The 21,385-nt window shown below is 37.2% G+C and overlaps 1 protein-coding gene across 1 annotated transcript in view; it reads left to right on the top strand.

Moving 5' to 3' along the window:
• The first annotated feature begins 2,020 nt into the window (after positions 1–2,020).
• Positions 2,021–21,385, top strand: part of LOC121169132 (sodium/hydrogen exchanger 2-like) — an 83,211-nt gene continuing 63,846 nt past the window's right edge. Inside the window, exons 1-4 of the mRNA XM_040999588.1 lie at positions 2,021–2,727; positions 5,982–6,445; positions 6,948–7,198; positions 19,452–19,669. Of these exons, the coding sequence (XP_040855522.1) occupies positions 2,472–2,727; positions 5,982–6,445; positions 6,948–7,198; positions 19,452–19,669 (1,189 nt within the window). The 5' untranslated portion in view covers positions 2,021–2,471. The remainder of the gene's footprint in view (positions 2,728–5,981; positions 6,446–6,947; positions 7,199–19,451; positions 19,670–21,385) is intronic.

The raw sequence follows: 21,385 nt of genomic DNA, 5'->3' as shown, positions 1-21,385 counted from the left end.
TACAGAAGTCTTCTGCAGACCTCAATAAGCTACCATATCCTCCATGTGGATCTAGGCCAGCTGCTCACTTCTCTATCTTTTCCACTGGGGAGAACTAGTTCTTGTAGCATGAGCCACCTCTGGGGCTCACGGACCTGGCACCCACCAGGTGGGTAGGCCAAGGACCTGGGACAAGTGACCCAAGGCCCTGATAAACTCCCTGCCCCCTGAACTCACACACCTGGCACCTACTACACAGGCAGGCCTAAGGACCTGGGCAAGGTGAACCAGGCTGTGCAGGATCCTGCCTGCAGGACTCACGGACCCAGCACCTACATCCCCGAGACTGACATGGCTTACCTCACCTCGGCACCCACCAGCGGGTGCTGCAGCCTGGTTCAGTCCAGCTTGCCCCTGGTTCTAGCTCATGCTGGGGTGCTGCAGCCTAGCCAGGCCCAGCCAGCCCCCAGTCCCAGCCCTAATGTGAACTGGCTGATGTTGAGGCTCAATCAAGCCCTTCCTGGACCCTGTCCTGGTTCTCTGATCTGCGAGTGGGTGTTATAACCTGACCTAGCCTGGCCTGCCCCCAGACTTAACCCACATGTATGCTGCTGGGTACTGTAACCTGGGCTGGTCTGAACTTCTCCCAATCTTGGTTCTTGTGCTCACCTGCAAGGTCTAAGTCTTAAAGGAGTTTCCCAAGCTCCTCTACCAGGTCTCCTCTCAATACAGATTTCATGCACACTGGAGGATCAGGTAGACTTTGCCCACCTCTTGCCCTGGTAGGAACAGTGTCCTTGCCAATCAGCCCACACTTTATTGTTCTTATCGTTCTTATTGTTGGGGCTACCGCCCAGCCACACATGGTCCACACCCAGACACACTTCTCCTGTGTTCAGCGGGAGCCAAGACCTAGTCTAGCCCATTCTATGCCCACGCTGGACCTCATGAGTGCCAATGGGTGCTGGAGTCTAGCCCAGTTTAATGTACCCCAGATCCAGTCACCCTTCCCTCAACCCACCACCTAGGGAGACTGCAGCCATTTCCATCCCAGCCCATTGCTCCCATTCCAACTCTCAAGCTCAACAGTGGGATCCCCAACCCAGCTTGGCCAATCCTTTAGCTCCCCAACTAGACTTGTTCCCAGAAACAGATGTTGTGCATGCCAACAGAGATTGTTGTTTCACAGGGGAAAGCACCATATGCCCCCAACAGATTTAGCCTCCAAACCTGATTCACTCATGTGCTGCTCGGTGTCATGGCCCAGCCACACATTACCCATTCTGTTCTGACTCTCACTGGCGGGCACCATGATTCAGCCCTTTTAGGAAGGCCCCCACCATAGCCTCAGTGTGTACCTGTGAGTGGTATTTGGTGATGGTCACTGCTAATTATTCCAGCTCAGGTTTCCCATGTGAGCTGGTACTTTGGTCTGACCCTTAAAGGTTCTGCTGTTCTCTGCTACTCCAAACTCAGTCTCAGCCCCCTTGCTTACCAGCTAGAACATGGCCACATCCATAGAAGTTCCTTGGAAGTCATTCCTCACCTGAACATTAACCCTCAGGTCCATACTTATCTACATCTGTGCCATCCCCCAGACCCATTATAGGTCCACACCCCCAAATGCCCAGAACTTGCTACCAGCAGGCCTGAGGACTTCACCCAGCACCATTGGAGCCCTGGCCACCTGAACCAAGATCCCAGCTACATCTTGGCAGTTTGTGGGGTGGAAATCGTGAGTTGTGAGCCTAACTTGCCTTCCATGCTGCCAAGCACAACTAATCAGCCGGTGGGGGTAGAAATCCCAGTTGGCACCCATCATCTTGTTTTTAACTACTAGGTCATTTATTTAGAATGAAGAATTCGTTTCCCAGAGTTTTTGCCAGCAACTTTCCCTCTCTTAGTACGTGTATATGTACATATAGTATGTATATATATGTGTGTGTATGTATATATATACATATATATGTACACTTCATATATATATATATATATATATATATATATATATATATATAAAGCCTGGCTTCTAGGATTTTCCTGCAGTATGCATCTTGAAATTTTCATCCCACTTAAGGGCTTGGGGTACAGAGAACTTGATAATATTTGGGAAATTTAGGAAGTCTTCTTGAATGCTTCTTTGACATCTATAAGAAAACTAGAACAACTTCACAGTCAGAAAATAGGTTGTTAAGTGTCCAGACTCCAGTTCCCAGTGGTTTTCCTCACTTGAGAATTAGGACTGGGGGTAAAATCATTTTCAATGTCAATCAATGAATTTGTTCTAGCCGGATCCTGGCTCTATTCTCACTGCAGAATCTAACAACCTATCATTTCTCTGCAGAGACTCCCGGGAGCTGCTGGAATATCTACAGAGCTACTAAGTGTTAGCCAGCGGTCTAAGGGTTAGGGCTGTCAAACCACATTTGTGAGCAGCTGCATCTAAGGAGGATATTACACTCCTTTCTGGAACACAATTGGCAGAGCTGGTGATGGCCTGTGGATCAGGGCTCCTGTTGCCTCTGCTGCTGGGGCAACTGTGCTCTCAGTTTCCAGGAACCTCTGGGGCTAGTATGCAGCACCACAGGGATCTGCAGAAAGACAATGGCAGCTGGGGACTGGAAGGAACACAGGAAAATGGTTCAGTGGTGTCTACTCACACACTCCTCTTCTCTCTGGATTACCAGCATGTGCAGATTCCTTTTGAGATCACACTCTGGATCATGTTAGCCTCTCTGGCAAAGATAGGTAAGTAAGAGGGGTTCTCAAGCTTTTACCTAAGGTTGCTTAATAGTAGAGTTTGCTTTCAGACTTTTCTAGATGTTAAGAAAGGAAAGTTTTGCTTAAAAGACCAGAGGAAGATGAGGTGGAGCATTTTTCTCATTCTGTCTCCCAAAGAAATATTTTTTTTCCATAGCAAAAATATCTCTTTCCAATGATTATACTAATATGTTGTAGTCTCCTGGCAGGAAATGGAAATAGGCCCAGCAGATTAATTTGGTTGGTGAAGGTCCCAGTTGCTCAAGGGTTGGGAGAAGGTATTTAAGTATATCTTTAGAAACAAAGAAAAAGATATTGCTATATTGAACAAACTTATCTGAGTTTTTAGACAGCCTTCCTTGATCCCCAGTAAAGTTTCTTTGTTTACCAAGGAATTGGGAAAGTGGGAAAAGTACATTTATTATTTTTAAAGTTAGTGAATTTTGGACACCACCGAGAATTTAAGGGGGAAAGGGTTGCAGGCTAGAGAGAGTGTGAATAACGGGTGCCAGAATACAATTAGGTGGAAGAAATAAGTACTAGTGGAGTATAGCACTGTAAAGTGACTACAGTTCAAAATAATCTGTTAGATATCTTATGAAGAATTAGAATAGGGAAAGATGAAAATTTGCAACACAAATGACAAATATTTAAGGAACTGGATGTGCTATTTAATCCTGAATTGACCATTACATATTGCACGCAGACATCAAATTATCACACTCTGCACCCAATAAACAAGCACAATAAAACTACCAATGAAAAAAAAGAATTTAAAGGAAATGCAACCCAAGAATAAATCCAGCAAGTGGGAAAAAAGAATGGCGATGTTTTAGCATTTAAGCTTATATGAACTCTCCGCATTAGTCATGTTATGGCTCTCCTAAGGAGAGTTATTCCGTTATTCCTTTTGTGTTCTTTAATAATTTATCTGGCTTTTTGCCTTGGAGACACTACAGTTATAAGTCCTTTGACAGTTCCCAGTGTTTATTATTCAGTGACCATTTTTGTGTGCTGAGAATCAAAAGTAATACCAGGCAAGCATGGAAGGATCTGTAGAATTTTGTTGCTTTGAAATGAATTATTACTTTTAAATAAATCATGGTTAGCACTCCAAAGTTTAATTTAAGGGACTTAATCAACATTATGGCTTTAGTAATAAAGAAATGCATTACTTAATGATAATATGTAGAATATTCGTAGGTTCACAATGTGATAGATGATCAGACTTGGAAAACCCCTTAGAGATCATTGCTATCCAACCATCTCATGTTAATCCATTCTCTTATAGACAGGATAGCTGAGGCCTAGGAAGAAAAGATGCTTTTTCATATTCTTAAACCAGAACTTGGATGCTAGTCTCTTGCCTCCTTGATCATAAGCACATCTTGTTTTGGATAATAATTAATGCATGTGAATAACATTCTTATTTTTTTTGCTACACTAGATATATTGATTAGAATAAATAGATACCCAAACCAGGATAATAGGGCAAAAGGGACCCAATTACTATTTGTTTAAACAGGATTATATTGAGCCATCACTGGTAGATAAGTTTTTGTTATGAAGAGGAAAGAATGTTAGTTAACAGTAATTTCTCATTAGCATTCATCCATTTACTTAGTAAATATTCTCTGGGGATATTTTAGATGTAGCTAATTATGGGCTCATGAACTGAAACAGACAAATTTTCCTATGAAGATGCTTCAAATTATTTCAGTTCTTCAAAGAAAAAAGTTATTTTGTAGGATTTGAGGAAGAAAGCAGTATTGTGAGGTGGAAATAACAAATTACTTTGACTTATATTAATATTTTTGCAAAATTAGCAGGTAGTACCTACCACATGGCGGGCAATTAATAAGAATATATCAGATGAGTGAAATGCTTCTTTTTCTTGACTTTTATTGTTGATAAAAAGGGAATAGCAGTACTTGCTTTGTTGCTATGATGAGATCATCGAATTAAAAACACAAGGGTACTTTTAAAAGTTCATGGGAAATGGAATTAAAAGCATTTTGAGAGGGTGAAAAACCTTGAAATTTATGCAGTTTTCCCCCTGAAATCCATTTCCATAAGTTTTTGGAGACTACTTCTATGGTTAAGAGCACTCACTTCTTGCAGCTACTGAGAACGTGGAGTTCAGGAGCCAGATGGTTTTCTTTTCTGAAAATGTTGTTTATTACTTATTTGAAAAGTATCTGTTCAGATATTTTAATGTGGGAGCACTTGCTAAGGTGATACATGTAAAAATTAGCATCGGTGTACAAGAAGCTTGTCATCAAATTAATTAGCAGGTATATTAGAGAGGGATTTAAGTGGTGTATTGGCAGCAATTGAGTAACAAAGGGAATTGATTGGCCTAGATGGCCTCTGAGGTTGTTTCCACAGCAAAGAGAGAGCTCATGATAATTACAACCATTATCTGTAAGTTTTGAGTTAGCCAGAGCATGATAATGTACTATATAGCACAAGGCCAAGGTAAAAGCATACTGAGTAAAATACAAAACTACTGCCACATAGGTTGCTAGAAATGTCCGTTTTTCCCACATGGAAAAAAATATTCATGTATTTCTAAGAGAGGAGAACACACTTTCTGATTGTGATTGCATTTTCACAATCCAGTAGTATGAATTCATGTGAGCATAGGCTAAATGACAGCTGGAAATACTTTTAAGTCCACTGTGTAGGAGTCAAGAGATCTGGCTGGATTGTTAGGTCGATTCTGTCATGTACTTACTATGTAACAATGAAGAGTCACATTGCTTCTTTGATCTCTAGCTCTTTACAAATATTTTTTTATGTCTTATAAATGAGGAATGAGTTTTAACAATTATTGAAGCCCTTTTCAGTTCTTATAATTTGAGTCATGATTCTCAGTTACGTATTTTTTAGGCTAGTGATGTCTATTATTATGATCATAAGAGGAAAAGAATGCATTCATCTGATAAATGAATTGTTTGCGTTTTGAAATATGTGCACACATTTGCAAATGATTCAGTGAGCACGTGAATAATCTTGTTGTTGTTAACTGTGAATACTTTTATTCTGTTAGTAAATTTTTCCATTATAGAGACAAATGCCTCCATTCAGGCTTCTGCATCTGTAAGTCATTATTACGATGGAAAATGTGAAATGATTGAGACGCTATATTCCTGAAATCATGAAGCTTGACAAAAATATGGCACGTAGAGGTGATTGATAATAAAGACATTATAACATTTGGTCTATTTTCTCTTTTCCAGGATTTCACCTCTATAATAAGATGCCCACAGTTGTACCTGAGAGCTGTCTCTTGATATTTGTAGGTCTCATCATGGGAGGACTAATCTACAGTTTAAATGATAAATCCCCACCAGTCATGGATAGTGACATATTTTTCCTCTATTTGCTTCCACCAATAGTGCTTGAGGCAGGATATTTTATGCCAAGTCGGCCCTTTTTTGAGAACATAGGAACCATTCTGTTGTATGCAGTAGTTGGAACCATGTGGAATGCCTTTGGAATAGGCCTTTCCCTCTATGGCATATGCCAGGTAGAGTACTTCAACCTTCAAGACCTATCATTGCTCCATAACCTTTGGTTTGGTAGCCTGATTGCTGCAGTGGATCCTGTCGCTGTACTGTCTGTATTTGAAGAAATACATGTGAATGAAAAGCTTCATATTTTGGTATTTGGAGAATCTCTCCTTAATGATGCCGTTACTGTTGTAAGTATCTTAGGCATACAGATAACAGATTAAATTCCCTTAAGCCGACCCTTGCAATTTAGCTAAGAATGGAACTTGGTTAAGCCATGACTGAGCCAAATACCCATCCCTAGAAGTAAGTTTAAGAATGAAGCGACTCTGATTTTGCCATCACTGATGTTTTCAGAAAATGACAATTCTTCTTTGATACCATTACTCTCTTATCAGCTGGATGATCTTTCTAAGATGCAATAGGCTTATTCATCACACTAGGATGAAAACCTTTTAACCAGGAAGAGTCTACAAAGCCCTTTAGGAAAATTTCATGTAAAGTCATGCGCAGTAGACAATGATTTGTGTTAATGGCATTTGATAATAGAGTAACTTTCCATGAAGATATGTTAGGGATGGGAATGGAGAGTTGTAGGGCTTCAAAATTGAGAAACTTCAAGTTAGAAGGATAGATAGGACATAATTCGGAGTCTTTTCTGATTGATGCATTTGTTCTAATCTTTTCTTGCAGGTTCTCTATAAATTGTTCAAATCTTTTTGTGAGATGCCATCTATCAAATTATTGGATGTTTTGGCTGCAATAGGAAAGTTTTTTTTGGTTGGAATAGGAGGAGTTTTCATCGGGTTCCTGTTTGGCATGTTTGCTGCCTTTACGACCCGCTTTACCAAGACAATCCGGGTCATTGAACCCCTCTTCGTCTTCTTGTATAGTTATCTCTCCTACCTGACAGCTGAAATGTTCCATCTTTCAGGAATTGTGGCGTAAGTATGTAGACAAATCTTTGATTTGAATGTTTTTTTTTTTTTTAAATGAACTAAGTCTGATTTTCCACTGGGAATCTAGGAAATTACATCTTCTAAGTCTTACAGGTGAACCCTGCCTTTATGCTCTATTAGGATTTTCTATTACTACAAATAGAATCACGTACTCATAGTACTGCGAGATTTTGAGTTCCTTAAAGGGGTTAATTGGCTATATCTCAAATAACTTTAATGGAAGCGGAGCGAGGCAATACTACTCTCTCACTGCTTAGAAAAAATTCTAAGAGTTTGGCATTGGCTCATCTAGGCAAATTCTTTGTCTTTGCAGGGGACAATTATCCTAACAGGTTAGTGTGTTTGAGCACGATATCATTCCTGTGGTACAATGCCATATATAGAGTCTTGGCATTAATTGCTTTTATAGCAAAGAATTTTCTGCTATCACAAATGATTTTATGACTTCTTTTGTAAACCTTACACAACACGCTATGCTTTTTCTTTTTCCATCACAGCATGTTAACGTTAATATTAATTCCTCATGTCTAATAGTATACATGGGAAGGCTGAGTACTCACATGGTAAGATAAACAATAATCCCGTATGAATGTTTTTGCATTAGAATTTAGATAGGCTATTGTGTTTATTTAAAACATAATGCATGTGATTCATTAATTGTGATGACACAGGGGATTTTTGCTTTGTGAATTAAAAACTATTCAAAAGTTAAAAAAATAATGAAAAATAGTTTTTCAAATGTTGTAGGTTTGTTGGAGCTCAAAAGGCAAAAGAGAAGATGAAGGTTCAGAGAACTAGTACCTTTAAGTTACTCTAAGTACTGAAATGGTTCATGTCATGATACAGTCATTATAATTAGTCTGTTTTAGATGAAAATTGTCTCAGTTGAGAGCAAGGATTCTATCTGGGGCATGGTATACTGTGTCTTAATTTATTGAAAGCAAATTTGTGCTTTAAATTGTGTGATTATCATTGTCTATATTGCCTATTAATAAAGATAAGCCAAAAGAACCAAGAAAGAAATAGAATTAGAAAAAAACAATTTAGATTGATTTCTTCTAATCTCAGACATTGTCCAGAGCTTTGAAAATGTTATCCTTTAAGGGGCCTCCTTCTTTTGAACACTCTAGGGCTCTACAAAGATAAAAATAAAATAAAATTGGGCCCGGCACGATAGCGTAGAGGTTAAGGTCCTCACCTTGAATGCGCAAAGATCCCATATGGGTGCCAGTTCTAATCCCAGCAGCCCCACTTCCCATCCAGCTCCCTGCTTGTGGCCCAGAAAAGCAGTTGAGGACGGCCCAAGACTTTGGGACCCTGCACCCATGTGGGAGACCCAGAAGACGCTCCTGGCTTCGATTTGGCTCAGTGCCAGCCATTGCAGCCACTTGGGGAGTGAACCATGGATGAAGGATATTTCTCTCTGTCTCTCCTCTCTGTCTATCGCCTTTCCAATTAAAAAAAAATCCTTGAAAAGATTAAAATAAAATAAAATAAAACAAAGCAAAACTTGCCAACATTACAATGAGCCTATTGAGTTCTGAGAAAAGTGAAACTCAGGAAAAGCAATATTGTAAAATCTATTTGCATCCTCTCACAATCTCCTGATGCTTAAATTTCTTACAATTGTAGACCTTTCATTTTCATTTTCTGTTTTTTTTAAAGATTTATTTATTTTTTATTACAAAGTCAGATATACAGAGAAGAGGAGAGACAGAGAGGAAGATCTTCTGTCCGATGATTCACTCCCCAAGTGACTGCAACAGCCGATCCGAAGCCAGGATCCAGGAACTTCTTCCAGGTCTCCCACACAGGTGCAGGGTCCCAAAGCTTTGGGCTGTCCTCAACTGCTTTCCCAGGCCACAAGCAGGGAGCTGGATGGGAATTGGAGCTGCCGGGATTAGAACCGGCGCCCATATGGGATCCTGGTGCGTTCAAGGCGAGGACTTTAGCCGCTAGGCCATGCCGCCTGGCCCAGAGCTTTCATTTTCAATGAAGATTACAAATATCCTTAAGACTATGATGTGGTTATTGTGGGCTTTTTTTTTTTTTTTTGCTGCATTTTAAAAATATTTATTTTGTCTATTTAAAATACAGAGTTATAGTGACAGAAGGAGAGGAGAGAGAGAGAGAGGGCTATCTTCCATCTGCATGTTTGCTCCCTAAATGGCTGTAGCAGTTGTGGCTGGACCAGGCGGGAGCCAGGAGCCTGGAACCTCATCTGGGTCTTTCATGTAGGTAACAGGGCCCCAGGTACTAAGGCAATCTTCCTGCTTTCCCTGGTGCATTAGTAGGGAGCTTGATCAAAAGTTGAGTGTCTGAAATTGGAGTTGCATTCATATGGGATTGCTGGTGTCAGAGGCACTGATCTAATACTGACTGACTGTAAAATCAAGTGAAAAAATGATCTCCCTTTAGTTTTTATGGGGCTAGGTTAGCACAATCCTTAATATAACTTGTGTTTTATTCAAATGATTTTGCTCTAGAGACCCAGTGCATTTAAAAGTTGTGATAGTATCCTTAAAATACGCAAATCTGTGTAAAGTTGTGTTTATGTGTAAAATTCTCTTACCTGAAGTCATTGTTTTGAATGTCATTGGAAAAGAACAGCAAAAGCTTGATTTAAACTAATTGAGAATACTTTTCTAAGACATTGAATTACATAGAAATTTAATTAGGATGAAAACACTTGGTTAAGGCATCACATGCTGATAACTGGATTACCTAAGTGACCAAAACAGATAATGAAGACATTTTGATATGTATTTTAAACGGATAAAAAGTTTCAAATACATTTAATGAGTAGATTGCATAAATTAAATAGACTCAGAAAGTTAAAATTTTATTTTGTTTTTGTGGAAATAGAAATGCTCCACCAAAACACTTTCAGTTTTAGTTTTTTTCATAATATTATCCATTTCCAAATGTTATTGTAGTGGAATGCAATATTTTAAAATGAATGTTATTTGTATATGAATAGTATATTTTAACCATTGCATTATAGGTTCTCAGAATGGTCAATGTTACCATTGATTTTTATGTGTGTGTGTGTCTGTGTGTGTGTGTGAAAGAGAAGAGAAGGAAGCAACTTTACTGTGTGAAAGGTAATTAAAACTCTATTAGGAGAACTGTGAGATGGAACACTGTTTTTAGCCTCAAACTATAAAACATGCAGTCTTAATGATAGTTGCTTTTAACAGTGGCACATTGCATCCATTTTAGAACTCATTTTGTTCCTTTTCAATAATGCATTGTCTCTGAACTCAATAAGTGCATATTGACTGATATTTAAAGGGTGAATTTCATGGTATTAAACTGCCTCCTACTGTAGATATTTGTAATAAAAAAAATCCACTGGTTAACGCCGCTGATTCCCTTATATGAAACTATGTACATAATATCAAATAAGTTTCTATTATAGTTAAACATGTTTATGTATCTTCATACTGTTAACTGTTACTAATGCTTTTAGATTAATATTCAAGGATACAATTCTATTTATAAACTTGAAATATGGCTTTTTTCATCATTATATTTTGTTTCATTTTTTATCTTGACAAATTTATTATGCTTTCCAAAGTTTCGGATTGGTCTGTATTCATTCAGAAAACTGCTATTTTGCTGTGATTGTCTACTGGCATAGATAGGAGAACAAGTTTCGTTAATTAACCATGGTTGGGTCAGACAGCTGTGATTGTCTAAGATTGTTTCTGAGACTGTCAGAAAATGCGAGGCATTGTTATGAAATGTCAGGTTGACACCACTTCTTGGCAGAAGAGACAGGAACGACTATCCTTGCCTGGTATCATTTCTATATACAATTAATGAAGTGCGCCATTCACTGGCTCAGCTGACAGCATTATATCAAGTTACTTTGGAAAGTAGCTGGCCAATTTCTTGTATTTTATGCTAGTATTATAAGCATCCTTCAAATAAAGGATAAAGACTTCTACTAAAAATCATTTTTGTAATAAGCTGATTTGTGATTTCAATTCGTGAGTTTGGAAAAATCATTTTACATTCTAAAGAAACATGATTTTTCATTGCAGTTGGAACACTGAAAGAGTATTCTTTTTTACATATCATTTTCCCATCATCAATAGGGGGAAAGAAAGCCCTTAAATTGTGGAAGAAAGAGGTCGTTATAGAATATGAGGATTCAGAAATGTGTTTTTGTATAGTGGCAGTGTTTTGTGATATCAGAGATGTAAAGCTAATTTTTGTCCATTTGAAATGAGTTACAAAACCACAGTACTAGAATTTAAGAATGTTCTAGCTTAGGTCCCCAGTTTTATGATGAATTTGAATAGCATCTGTTCATAAACTTCATAATTCACCTTCTTTACAAAGTAATGTTTTCACCAAGAAAATGACATCAGTTAGGAAAATAATGCCCAATATAACATGGCTTCTATAATTGTATTCTACTTTTGCTTAGCTTTAACAAACTGCTGGAATCCAGTAGAATTTTCCCTTTGTTAAATGGTAGGATGCTATGTGCCTTTGGAGCATAGGGCTCATTCAGTTTTGGAAGGGGTTTGTCTTTTATCCCACTGACACACAGATGGCTTTTGCTGGCACTTCTGATATCCATTATCTATACTTTCCAGATAAGTACTTTGCATCTGAGTTGAAGCCTAAAATAAGAAGCCAGTGTAAAATAAATAAAACCATAAACTATACTTGAACATCATACTTCATTCCCTGGTAGATACTACCAACTTTAATAACATCCCTTACAAATGTCAAACACAATAATGGGATATTATAAAATAACATTCAGTTTCCAATTGTTTTGAAATTTACCAAACTTATACATTTTATGCTTATTGGGAGTAGTGGAAGGGATATTTGTATATTTAATCACTGAAAAAGACCAGGGAATCACAAAGATGTTGCTAGCCATTTTATTTTTAACTCAAATGTTCGAGACAAAATAAATTAAGCTTGATGGGCCTCAGCAGAACTCTGTCTACCCTTCCCCATTCCCTTGCTCCCAGCACCACCAATTCACTCAGTTGTGAAATTGTAAGGCCAACAAATGTTCTTGGAAAATAACAATAGCTTTTTTGCTGAGAATTATATGAGAAGTAGGATCAAGCAAGTCATACACTCGGAGTATTTCAGGGGACTCAACTGTCACTTTCTCAATGTGCAAATGAATGCATGAATGACTATGAGAATTTTGGGTAAGACATTTGTAGGCTATATCTGTAAAACGAAGTGCATGTCTTAATCATGTTTCTATGACACATACATTGCCTGCCCTACAGAGAAATGGATTAGGGAGTGACTAAATAACATTCTTAAATATCCCATACTTAAAGAAGAAGGTAAAATGAATGTCCTAAAGATCCGTAATGAGTCACTGACAGACAGACATGACCTTTTATTTTCGAATTCAATTACTAACAAACTCTTAGTCATATTGCAGTCAATACTTCAAACTCTAATTAAACTTAAGAGTGTAGCATTAAAGGCTCTGAGGAATCTTGCAAGAAATAAACACAGCAAGCAAAGAGTACGCATAAAAAAATCAAGGTTAAACAAGGCTACTTCCAGTACAGCAAAAATAACTTAGAAATAAATTAAGTTTGCATTGTTTCAAGCATTACTTGGATGCTAGATTTTCTCCTGTGAGTGGCCAAGAGAATCCATGCATTGTTGTGACTCTTGCATGAAGGGATTTTATAATAGTATAATAATGTAGATTTTGACAGTGTGAAATGCTTCATACTAATCTAAAACTATTGGGATTCAAAGTGTGGTCCATGGGCTGTGCTGGTCCATGAAATATTGATCAGAATAGAAATAAAAATCCTTTATAGTATTGAATACTCTGTGAAATATAATAATAGAGGCTTGTGGTCTATGGATTTCATTTTCATTTATATTTATTTATTTTTCTAGTAAACTGATTTTTTATTATAGATAGCTTGAAAGACATCAATTTAGGCCAAAGATTATGGAACTGGGCATTTAGCATTTCTATTTAGTATTTTTAAATACTTGAGGAATGATATCAGGTGCTAATCAAACAAAGATGAGTGAAACTTATTCTACCACGTCCAGTGGAAACACTGAGAGCCGTCAGTTATAATGTTTAAGACATTCGATTTTGTAGTGAAACTGGTATAAATGTTAATGCCTACTCTGATAGTTGTTAGGTACACAACCATATGCAAAGTACTTAAACTTTATTTCAGCTATATAAAGTGGGCAGAATAAGTAATGCCTAATTAATGTTTCTGTGAGGCTTAAGAAAGCTGATGAATGTAAGTTGATATGAATAGTCTTGCTGCTACACAGGATATTTTCAATGAATATTTGCAATATTTGTAGGAGAAAATAATAAACAATGAATTAAGGTATAAAGCATATTATGAGTTCCTACTGTGATTTTCTATGCATGTTTATCTCAAAATATTTTAAAAGTCAAGGATACATTTTAAAGCACATATTTAGAAATAATCATGTAAAAATAGAGCCATAGCAATATTCCGGTGAGTTACTTTTTATTGCTTGGTATAACATTTAAAAACAGGGTAAAAACTCATACAAGAGGAAGGAAATGCTTCCCTTCCATTCTGCAGCAGTGAGGAGCTAATGATTTTAGGACCGTGAGAACAAGGTTGTATTTATGAGAACTGTATAAAAGTGGTATTGTGCCAATGCAGAGTGGCTTGTGCACCCCCAAATCTATAAATGTCACCACAGGCAGAGGATTCTCTGTTACACCACCACATTGGTCCCTCATTCAGCAATTCAATTGAGTAAATCAGATTTGAGGAAAAAATATGAAGCACTATCTTTGTACATTTTTAACATAGTACCTAGTAATTTATCCTGAGCTCCTAAGCATTGAGTCAAGCTGTCAAATAATATCTCTCCCAGCCTCTAGGAAGCACATATAAAGCAAATAATACAAACAAATAAATAAGCCGTGTACATGTTCAATAGATGTAAATATCTATGATATGCTGATAAATGAGTTAAACAGAAAAACACAGAACTTTGTCACAGTCCTTGGGTAAGAGGAAGGACAAAAGATGCGCACAAAGGAAATCTTTTTAAAAATATGGTCAGGTATATGATCCAGCAGTTGGAATCTCTACATCTCACATCAGAGAACTCGGGCTCCATAGCCTGGCTCATTCTTCCAGTCTCCTGCTAATGCAAAGCCCGGGCGGTAGCAGTGATGACTCAGGTAACTGGGTTCTTGTCATGCATGTGAGAGACCTAGACTGAGTCCAAATCTCTCAGTTTTTTGCAAACATTTAAGTAGTGAATCAGCAAATGAGACCTTTGCCTTTGTGTGTGCACCTCTGTCTTCCTCTCTTCCTTTCTCTTTCTCTCTCTCCCCATTCAGATAAAAAAATAAATATTATTCTAAATAAATATAATTGGGGCCTGGTGCAGTAGTCTAGTGGCTAAAATCCTCGCCTTGCGTTAGCCAGGATCTCATGTGGGCAGCAGTTCTTGTTTTGGCTGCTCCACTTCCCATCCAGCTCCCTGCTTGTGGCCTGAGAAAGTAGTCGAGGATGGCCCAAAGCCTTGGGACTTTGCACCTGCATGGGAGATCCAGAAGAAGCTCTTGGTTCCTGGTTCCTGGTTCCTGGTTCCTGGTTCCTGGTTCCTGGTTCCTGGTTCCTGGCTTCGAATCTGCTCAGCTCTGGCTGTTGCAGCCACTTGGGGAGTGGCCTTACTTTTAAAACATAGCATTATATACTCTTAAATCTTATTCATCTTATTTATTCAGGAGGGAAGAGAGAGAGACGGAGAGAGAGAGAGAAAGAGAGAGAGAGAGAGAGAAAGAGATATTTTCCACCTTCTTCAACTGGCTGAGGCAGCTGGGTCTGTGCCAGGTTGGAACTCCACCTGGGTCTCCCAGATGGGTGGCAGAGGCTCAAGAACTTAGGCCATTTTCTGCTGCTTTTCCACAGTACCTTAGTAGGGGCTGGATTGGAAGCACTCCAACCAGCACCTATATGGGACACAGAGGCTTCCTTGCTGTGTCACAACACCGGTGTCAATATTCATATACTTTCAGAATAGTTTTTTTTTTTCCTGGAAGGAAACTGTGGAATTTCACAGTGGAAAGAGGGAGGAATAAAAAGGAAAATTGCCACCAAAGATTGGGATTCCTATGAACAAAAAATACCTTGTTATACATATTGCATTGCTGGGTGATGTCTCATAATGGAGAGAAAATAATGAAAATGGTAGGGACAGGAAAGTTTATTAAGTGCATGAGAATTATTGCCAAATTAGAGCACACGAAGTGGCAAAATACAAAAAGACAAATTTAACTTAAGTAGACAGGCTTCGTTTGCATTGTCTGGATAGCTGCAGAAACAGTACTTGATTACAGATGGTGATTGGTATGAACATTTTGGTATAGGTAGTTTAAATTGTTTAGTTCTGGTTGTTACCCAAGAAACTAAATATTTCTTATTTGATTCCATAGCAATTTACTATTGTAACATTATGAGACGTGTATGAAAGTGTAAGTTTATCTTTACTTTGTAGAATACTTTGTAGAAGGAAGTCGTTGATCTTTAAAAATAGTCACCAAACATAAAAATATTTTTTTCTAGAATGATATGTGGACTGTCAGTATCACTATGATGTCATTTTGCCTAAGATCATAACATGATTGAGAATCGAAATCATGTCACAGGGGGAAATCCCCCTTTTGTACTTTCTCAGGAATTATTTAACAGCAACAACTGGGAATTTCCTCAGTATAGACATGGGTGTGCAATCTTAGTTTATTTATAGTAACAATAATGTATTCTGAGTGATATCTTTATTAATTACTCCAAGAGTAAAAACCTGAACAAAGACCTATCTCGTGCTGAAAGACACCAAACAACATACAGTGTTTTAGAAATTGTAGCAGATTGTCAATGTGAAGCTTGTTCCATGGCAATCATATAATTTCATTTGTCTCAATCATAAATTGACCCAAGAGAATGGACATTTGTGGTTACTGAACTGCTCTATTTTTTACATAATAGAAAACGAGAATGAAATCTGCCTGGTGACAGGTGGAAAGCAAGAAATCGCTTATACTTATCAAGTCACCAAATAGTTTTCATCAGAGAAGATTATTGAATATAGTGAAAATAATAAAAAAATGAGTTCTCTGTAGGTTAATTAACACTTGACAATTTGCCTAAGGCTTTTAGATACTGACATTGCTTGTATATATAATCAGTATTATCTAGGTACTTAAAAAATAAAATATACAATTAAAATTCTACTAGCCAAATAAAACTGATTATTTACAATTCACTTGTAACAGAAACTCAGCTTTCTCCTTCAAAATTTGCATATAGAACTACTCAAAGCAAAAATCTAACAGATTGAGAACAGATGGTTGGCTACCACATTTTTGAAAGACTGGTCGTCTACAAGTTGACCAAGCCTATCTACTTAAAGTAGTTAGGGCTAAATAATGAAAAATGCAATTAAAAACATGTAAAAATGTTTGCTCCTGGAAGACTGAACATTTGCATGAATTCTTCCAGTTTCTGGAAGAAACCCTAAGTCATTTAGAGAATAAGCAACACTACATAACAATGGGAAGGGAGGCAGTTCATTAGAACTAAACTGGACAGAAAATGCAATTTGATGAATAAAAGAATAAATATTGATAAAAATGCTTGATTCAAGTATAACTAATATTTTGAAATGATGCTTTCAAATATTAAAATTGTTGCCATAAAATGTCTTCGTGTATTGTTGAGGGAAAATAGGAAGGAAAAGCCTTAGATGCTTCTCCATTCTTTTGCTGTTTCTAGAGTAGAACAGCCACCAATACATCGTAGAAATAACGGGGTGGGAGTTGCATTGGATTGCTGCCAAAAGTCACTGAATTTCAGTGCTGAAAGAAAGAAAACAGAAGTACAATTCAGTTAGAAAACATAATTTTAACTTCTATGAAAAAAGGGAACTATCACATTGGTTGAATACATTACACCTGAAAAAAAATATTTGATCATCCTTCACACAAATGAAATATCTTGCGTGTATTTAAAATATATGTTCAAGTGGTTAAGCGAATGGCCTTTGGAGACAGATCTGGAGATAGCTCTGTGCCTGCTAGTTATGTGCTAGTTACCTGCTTGTCTAAGATCTCTGTCCAGTGTCTGTCTTATAAAGATGGAATTTACTGAAAGAAAATGGATAAGAGACTTAGAAGGCATACTCATCTCAAACTAAGTATATAAGAAGTGTTAACTGTAATCGTGTAAGGATTTCTATGGTTACATTTTAATCTTTTCTATAGGCACAAAGTTTATTACATGGTACTTTCAAGACATTAGCTCTTTTAAGTCAGTTTGCCTTTTACTGATTTTCCTGGGTTTAATTGGAATAGGGCAATCCCTTAGGGAAAGTGATCAATGAGTTATTACTGATACTGGACAAAGCAAAGAGAATTTTTTTCAAGGACCACTTTGTGAGTCTGAGTTTACTTAGAGGTAGACCTGAATCTACTTCTTTGTTGATCACAGCTTCACATACTATTTTGAGTTTTACATGTGGAAATTCTCTGGCCATCTCCAGGGTAGATTTCCAGGGCAGGATACTTTAAACTAGAGATTGGCAAACCGAATGCCCTAGAAATTTAGATTTGTTTGTTTAACCGTGGCTGGCCCTGGGGAAATTTAGGATTTCTAGGCTAACCCACACTTTCAGTCTTTATGCCAGCTTCTTAGCTTGATTTCTTATCTTTCTGGTTTTTAATGTGAGTCATTTTTCTCAAAGTTTTACAATTTGAAAAGGGTTATGTTAGAGGTGGAATAAAATCTGTCTTCACATTTGACTTCTGAAATAAGTGTCTCTGTGAATGGCTATCACCTTTCCATATCTTTTCAGTAAAGAACGATTTAAAAATGATTTAACATGGGCAGTTTAACATTTTGTTTCTCATTTAATGTACAGTTTTCTCTCTACCTCACCCTCTTACTGCCTACTCCAAGTTACTGGAAAATATATAAATATTTTATTATTAAATGAACGGATAGAAAGAAGATTTAGGGGGCAGAACCCATTTTGGTGAATTTGAAGGTGTATTACAAAGCTATTAATGAAGACTTGGAGATTTTTGAACAGGAGGTTGAGAATTTGAAAAGAATCATGAGTACAATTAAACAGCTAAAACTTTCTTGAGCATTGAAAATTACTTTAATACCCTAACCATGAAGGGACAGAAGATGGAACAAGTTAATCAACCACCTCAGCTATAGGTTGGCAACAAAATACCGGGCAAATAGAGACGCTATGATGGACAATGTCAATTAATGGATTTTTCAACAACCTCATCGTGTTTGGAGAGGCAAGATTGGCAGCAATTTCAAAACTGGTGACCTATTGAAACCACTTCAACGAGTATCTCAGAGCATGCCCCACATGCGGGACTTGGGGTGGGTGGGAAATCAGGTGGGGCTTCTCCCTCAATATCCCCCTTTACCTCAGATATATGAAGGAAACAATATGGAAATAATAGTCTTACCCACTTTCCTGTAGCCCTTGACCCTTTATGCACAAATAAGCCATGTAAAGATTGTTAAAAAAAAAAAAGAAAAAAAAGAAAATTACTTTAATACAATTCTAGTGTTACAAAGGCTACAAGGATATTAATTATTTTTCTTAAAAAAATTTTTATTTTCATCTTATGATACAGTTCCATAGGCCCTGGGATTTGTGACCCCCTCCTTGACACTCCTCCCTCACTGAGTTCCCTCATATCGTTACAACAATATAGTTTCCCATAAACAGTCATACATCCGTCATTGCAAGCATGGACAATGGCAGAGAGTCCAGCATCCCATTCAATCTTAACACTTGGCTGTTATGATTAGAATCTTTTTTTTTTTTTAACTTTCAACTCTTACATAATACCAGACATCTCTATTACGAAGCAACTTTTTACATGAGGTGGTTCCAGAAGACAGATGAAACAACATTAAAGATGTTAAAGTAGGATGGTACTTCTCAGCACACAAAAGGACACAGAAATTGTCACATTTATTTTGAAAACTAAGAATTTGGTAGTCTTGGAAATGTTACTGTATAAATTCTGGGGAAATAGAGTGTTTTCATATTCTAAAAGAGAATGGGAACACCTTGAATAATAGAAATCATGGTTTAATCTTCTTAAAACAGTATGTGATCACTTTTATAGAGTTAAGTGAAAGTATTATTCTCACACTCTTTTTCTTCTCTTTAGAATTATTGCCTGTGCCATGAGCATGAAACGTTATGTGGAAGCTAACATTTCTCAGAAGTCCCATACTACTATCAAATACTTTATGAAGATGTGGAGCAGTGTTAGTGATACTCTTATATTCATCTTCCTTGGTGTTTCTACCATTGGAAATAACCATGAATGGAATTGGCCTTACATTTGTTCCACTATCATTTTTTGTCTTATTTGGAGAGCACTAGGTATGATGAATATTATTGCTGATGTGAAAATATACCAAGTGAACTTGGGAGCATATTAGAAGCAAGAGATTTATAATTCCAATATTCTTTATTTGCTTTACCTATAGGCAGAATATTGTGTATCTCCATTTGTGTATGAAGTTTTTTTAAGAACAAGGTGAAGAGATGGGTTCTGGAACCAAACTACCAGATTCAAATTCTAACTTTAGTTCTGCTCTGGGAAATTTATTTAATCATGCATACCTTAATTTCCTCAACTGTAAAATTGCAGTAGTATAACTATTACTTCTAAGTTTTTTAAAATAAATGATTACCTGAGATGATGCAAATCAAAAGCTTAACGTAGGACCCAGCACATTGTGAGTATCCAATGAATGTTCATTTTTACTACTTCTGTTATTGTGGCTTGGGATGCATCTGTTGCTACTTCTATAACTACTAATGTTTTCATAATACAGTGCCATGAAACAATTGTACTAATGCCCCCAGTCATTGTTAATATCTAATGCTACTATTGCCAGGCTGAAAGCTGAGTGCTTTTTCTTAGTGTTTATATCTCCCTGTCTCACTCTGACTCAGTTAAGGAGGCGTAAAAGTCCCTATTTCCTTCAACACTGTTGTTCCAACCTCCCATCTAAACATACCCATGTGTGTACCTTATTGCTATCTGCATCAGTGCTATTAAAGGACTCACTGTGTCTTGGGGAATGCTGACTCCAGCAGAAAACTACATACCATCTGTGTCTTTCCCCCAAGTTCTGGCAGAGGCTGAGTGACATCTGGTGCCCCCAAGCCATGCCTGCTATATGACTTTACTGTTGGCTTTAGCTAGATGCTCTTCTTAGTCCAACCCTTAAAAACAAAACAAAACAGAATAAAACAAAACAAAACAAAATCCCATCCCATTTTTACTGGAGTAAAATACATATGTGTGCACATTTTCAACATGAAAATGTCACACCTTCATTGTTGGTTAAACTGAGTTCTTTAATTTTGCAGTCTGCATAGAAATTCAGCTTACAGCTTTTGCATCTTGACATTTATATCCTTACTTCTTTCCTCCTCAACAAATGAACAGAATCACTGTAGAATATTCTTTGGAGACTGCAAAACTTGCTCTAGAATGCTGAGAGGCACATTAGGAAAATTGCTTAGGGTTTTAAGGATGAATAATAAGGCAGGCCAGGGTATGCTTTATTATCCATTAAAATGTGTTTAGGTTGTCCATTAACAGTGAAACCACCAGCTGAATGTCATGCAGGTTCATAGAAGGCTATTTCTAGCTAATTCTGAGCCCTTTGGAAAAATCACTAGGGTTGTAAAGTGTTCTTTTTTTGCCCAAACATCTTTTAAAATAAAATTGGACAAAAAAATCACTTTTGGCCCATATGGTCTGAAAAATAGCTGACAGATAAGAAAAAAATGTCAGGGATAATTGAAAAGGTTTTTCTACAAAATGTTAACATCTAGCAAGAGCAAGCATTACAGATAAAGGCCAGCGTTTCTATACATTTGTATGTATAGTTTTGATTGAAAATTTAATGACAAAATGGATCCTGTTGGCAATATCGTTTTATATCTAGAGTAAAATGTGTAGATAATTACTGACTCTGATATGAGGAGAGTAAAAGAAGACACCTCTGTCATAATATAGGCAACCAGATGTCTTCAATTATATAAACCTGTTGCAACTTGGCTTAGTGCTGTGCTTATGTA

The sequence above is a fragment of the Ochotona curzoniae genome, unplaced genomic scaffold (assembly GCF_017591425.1).
Source record: "Ochotona curzoniae isolate NIBS_2020 unplaced genomic scaffold, NIBS_Ocur_1.0 scaffold_1852, whole genome shotgun sequence".
NCBI classification, from domain to species: Eukaryota; Metazoa; Chordata; class Mammalia; order Lagomorpha; family Ochotonidae; genus Ochotona; species Ochotona curzoniae.
This window is presented reverse-complemented; position numbering and strand designations above follow the sequence as displayed.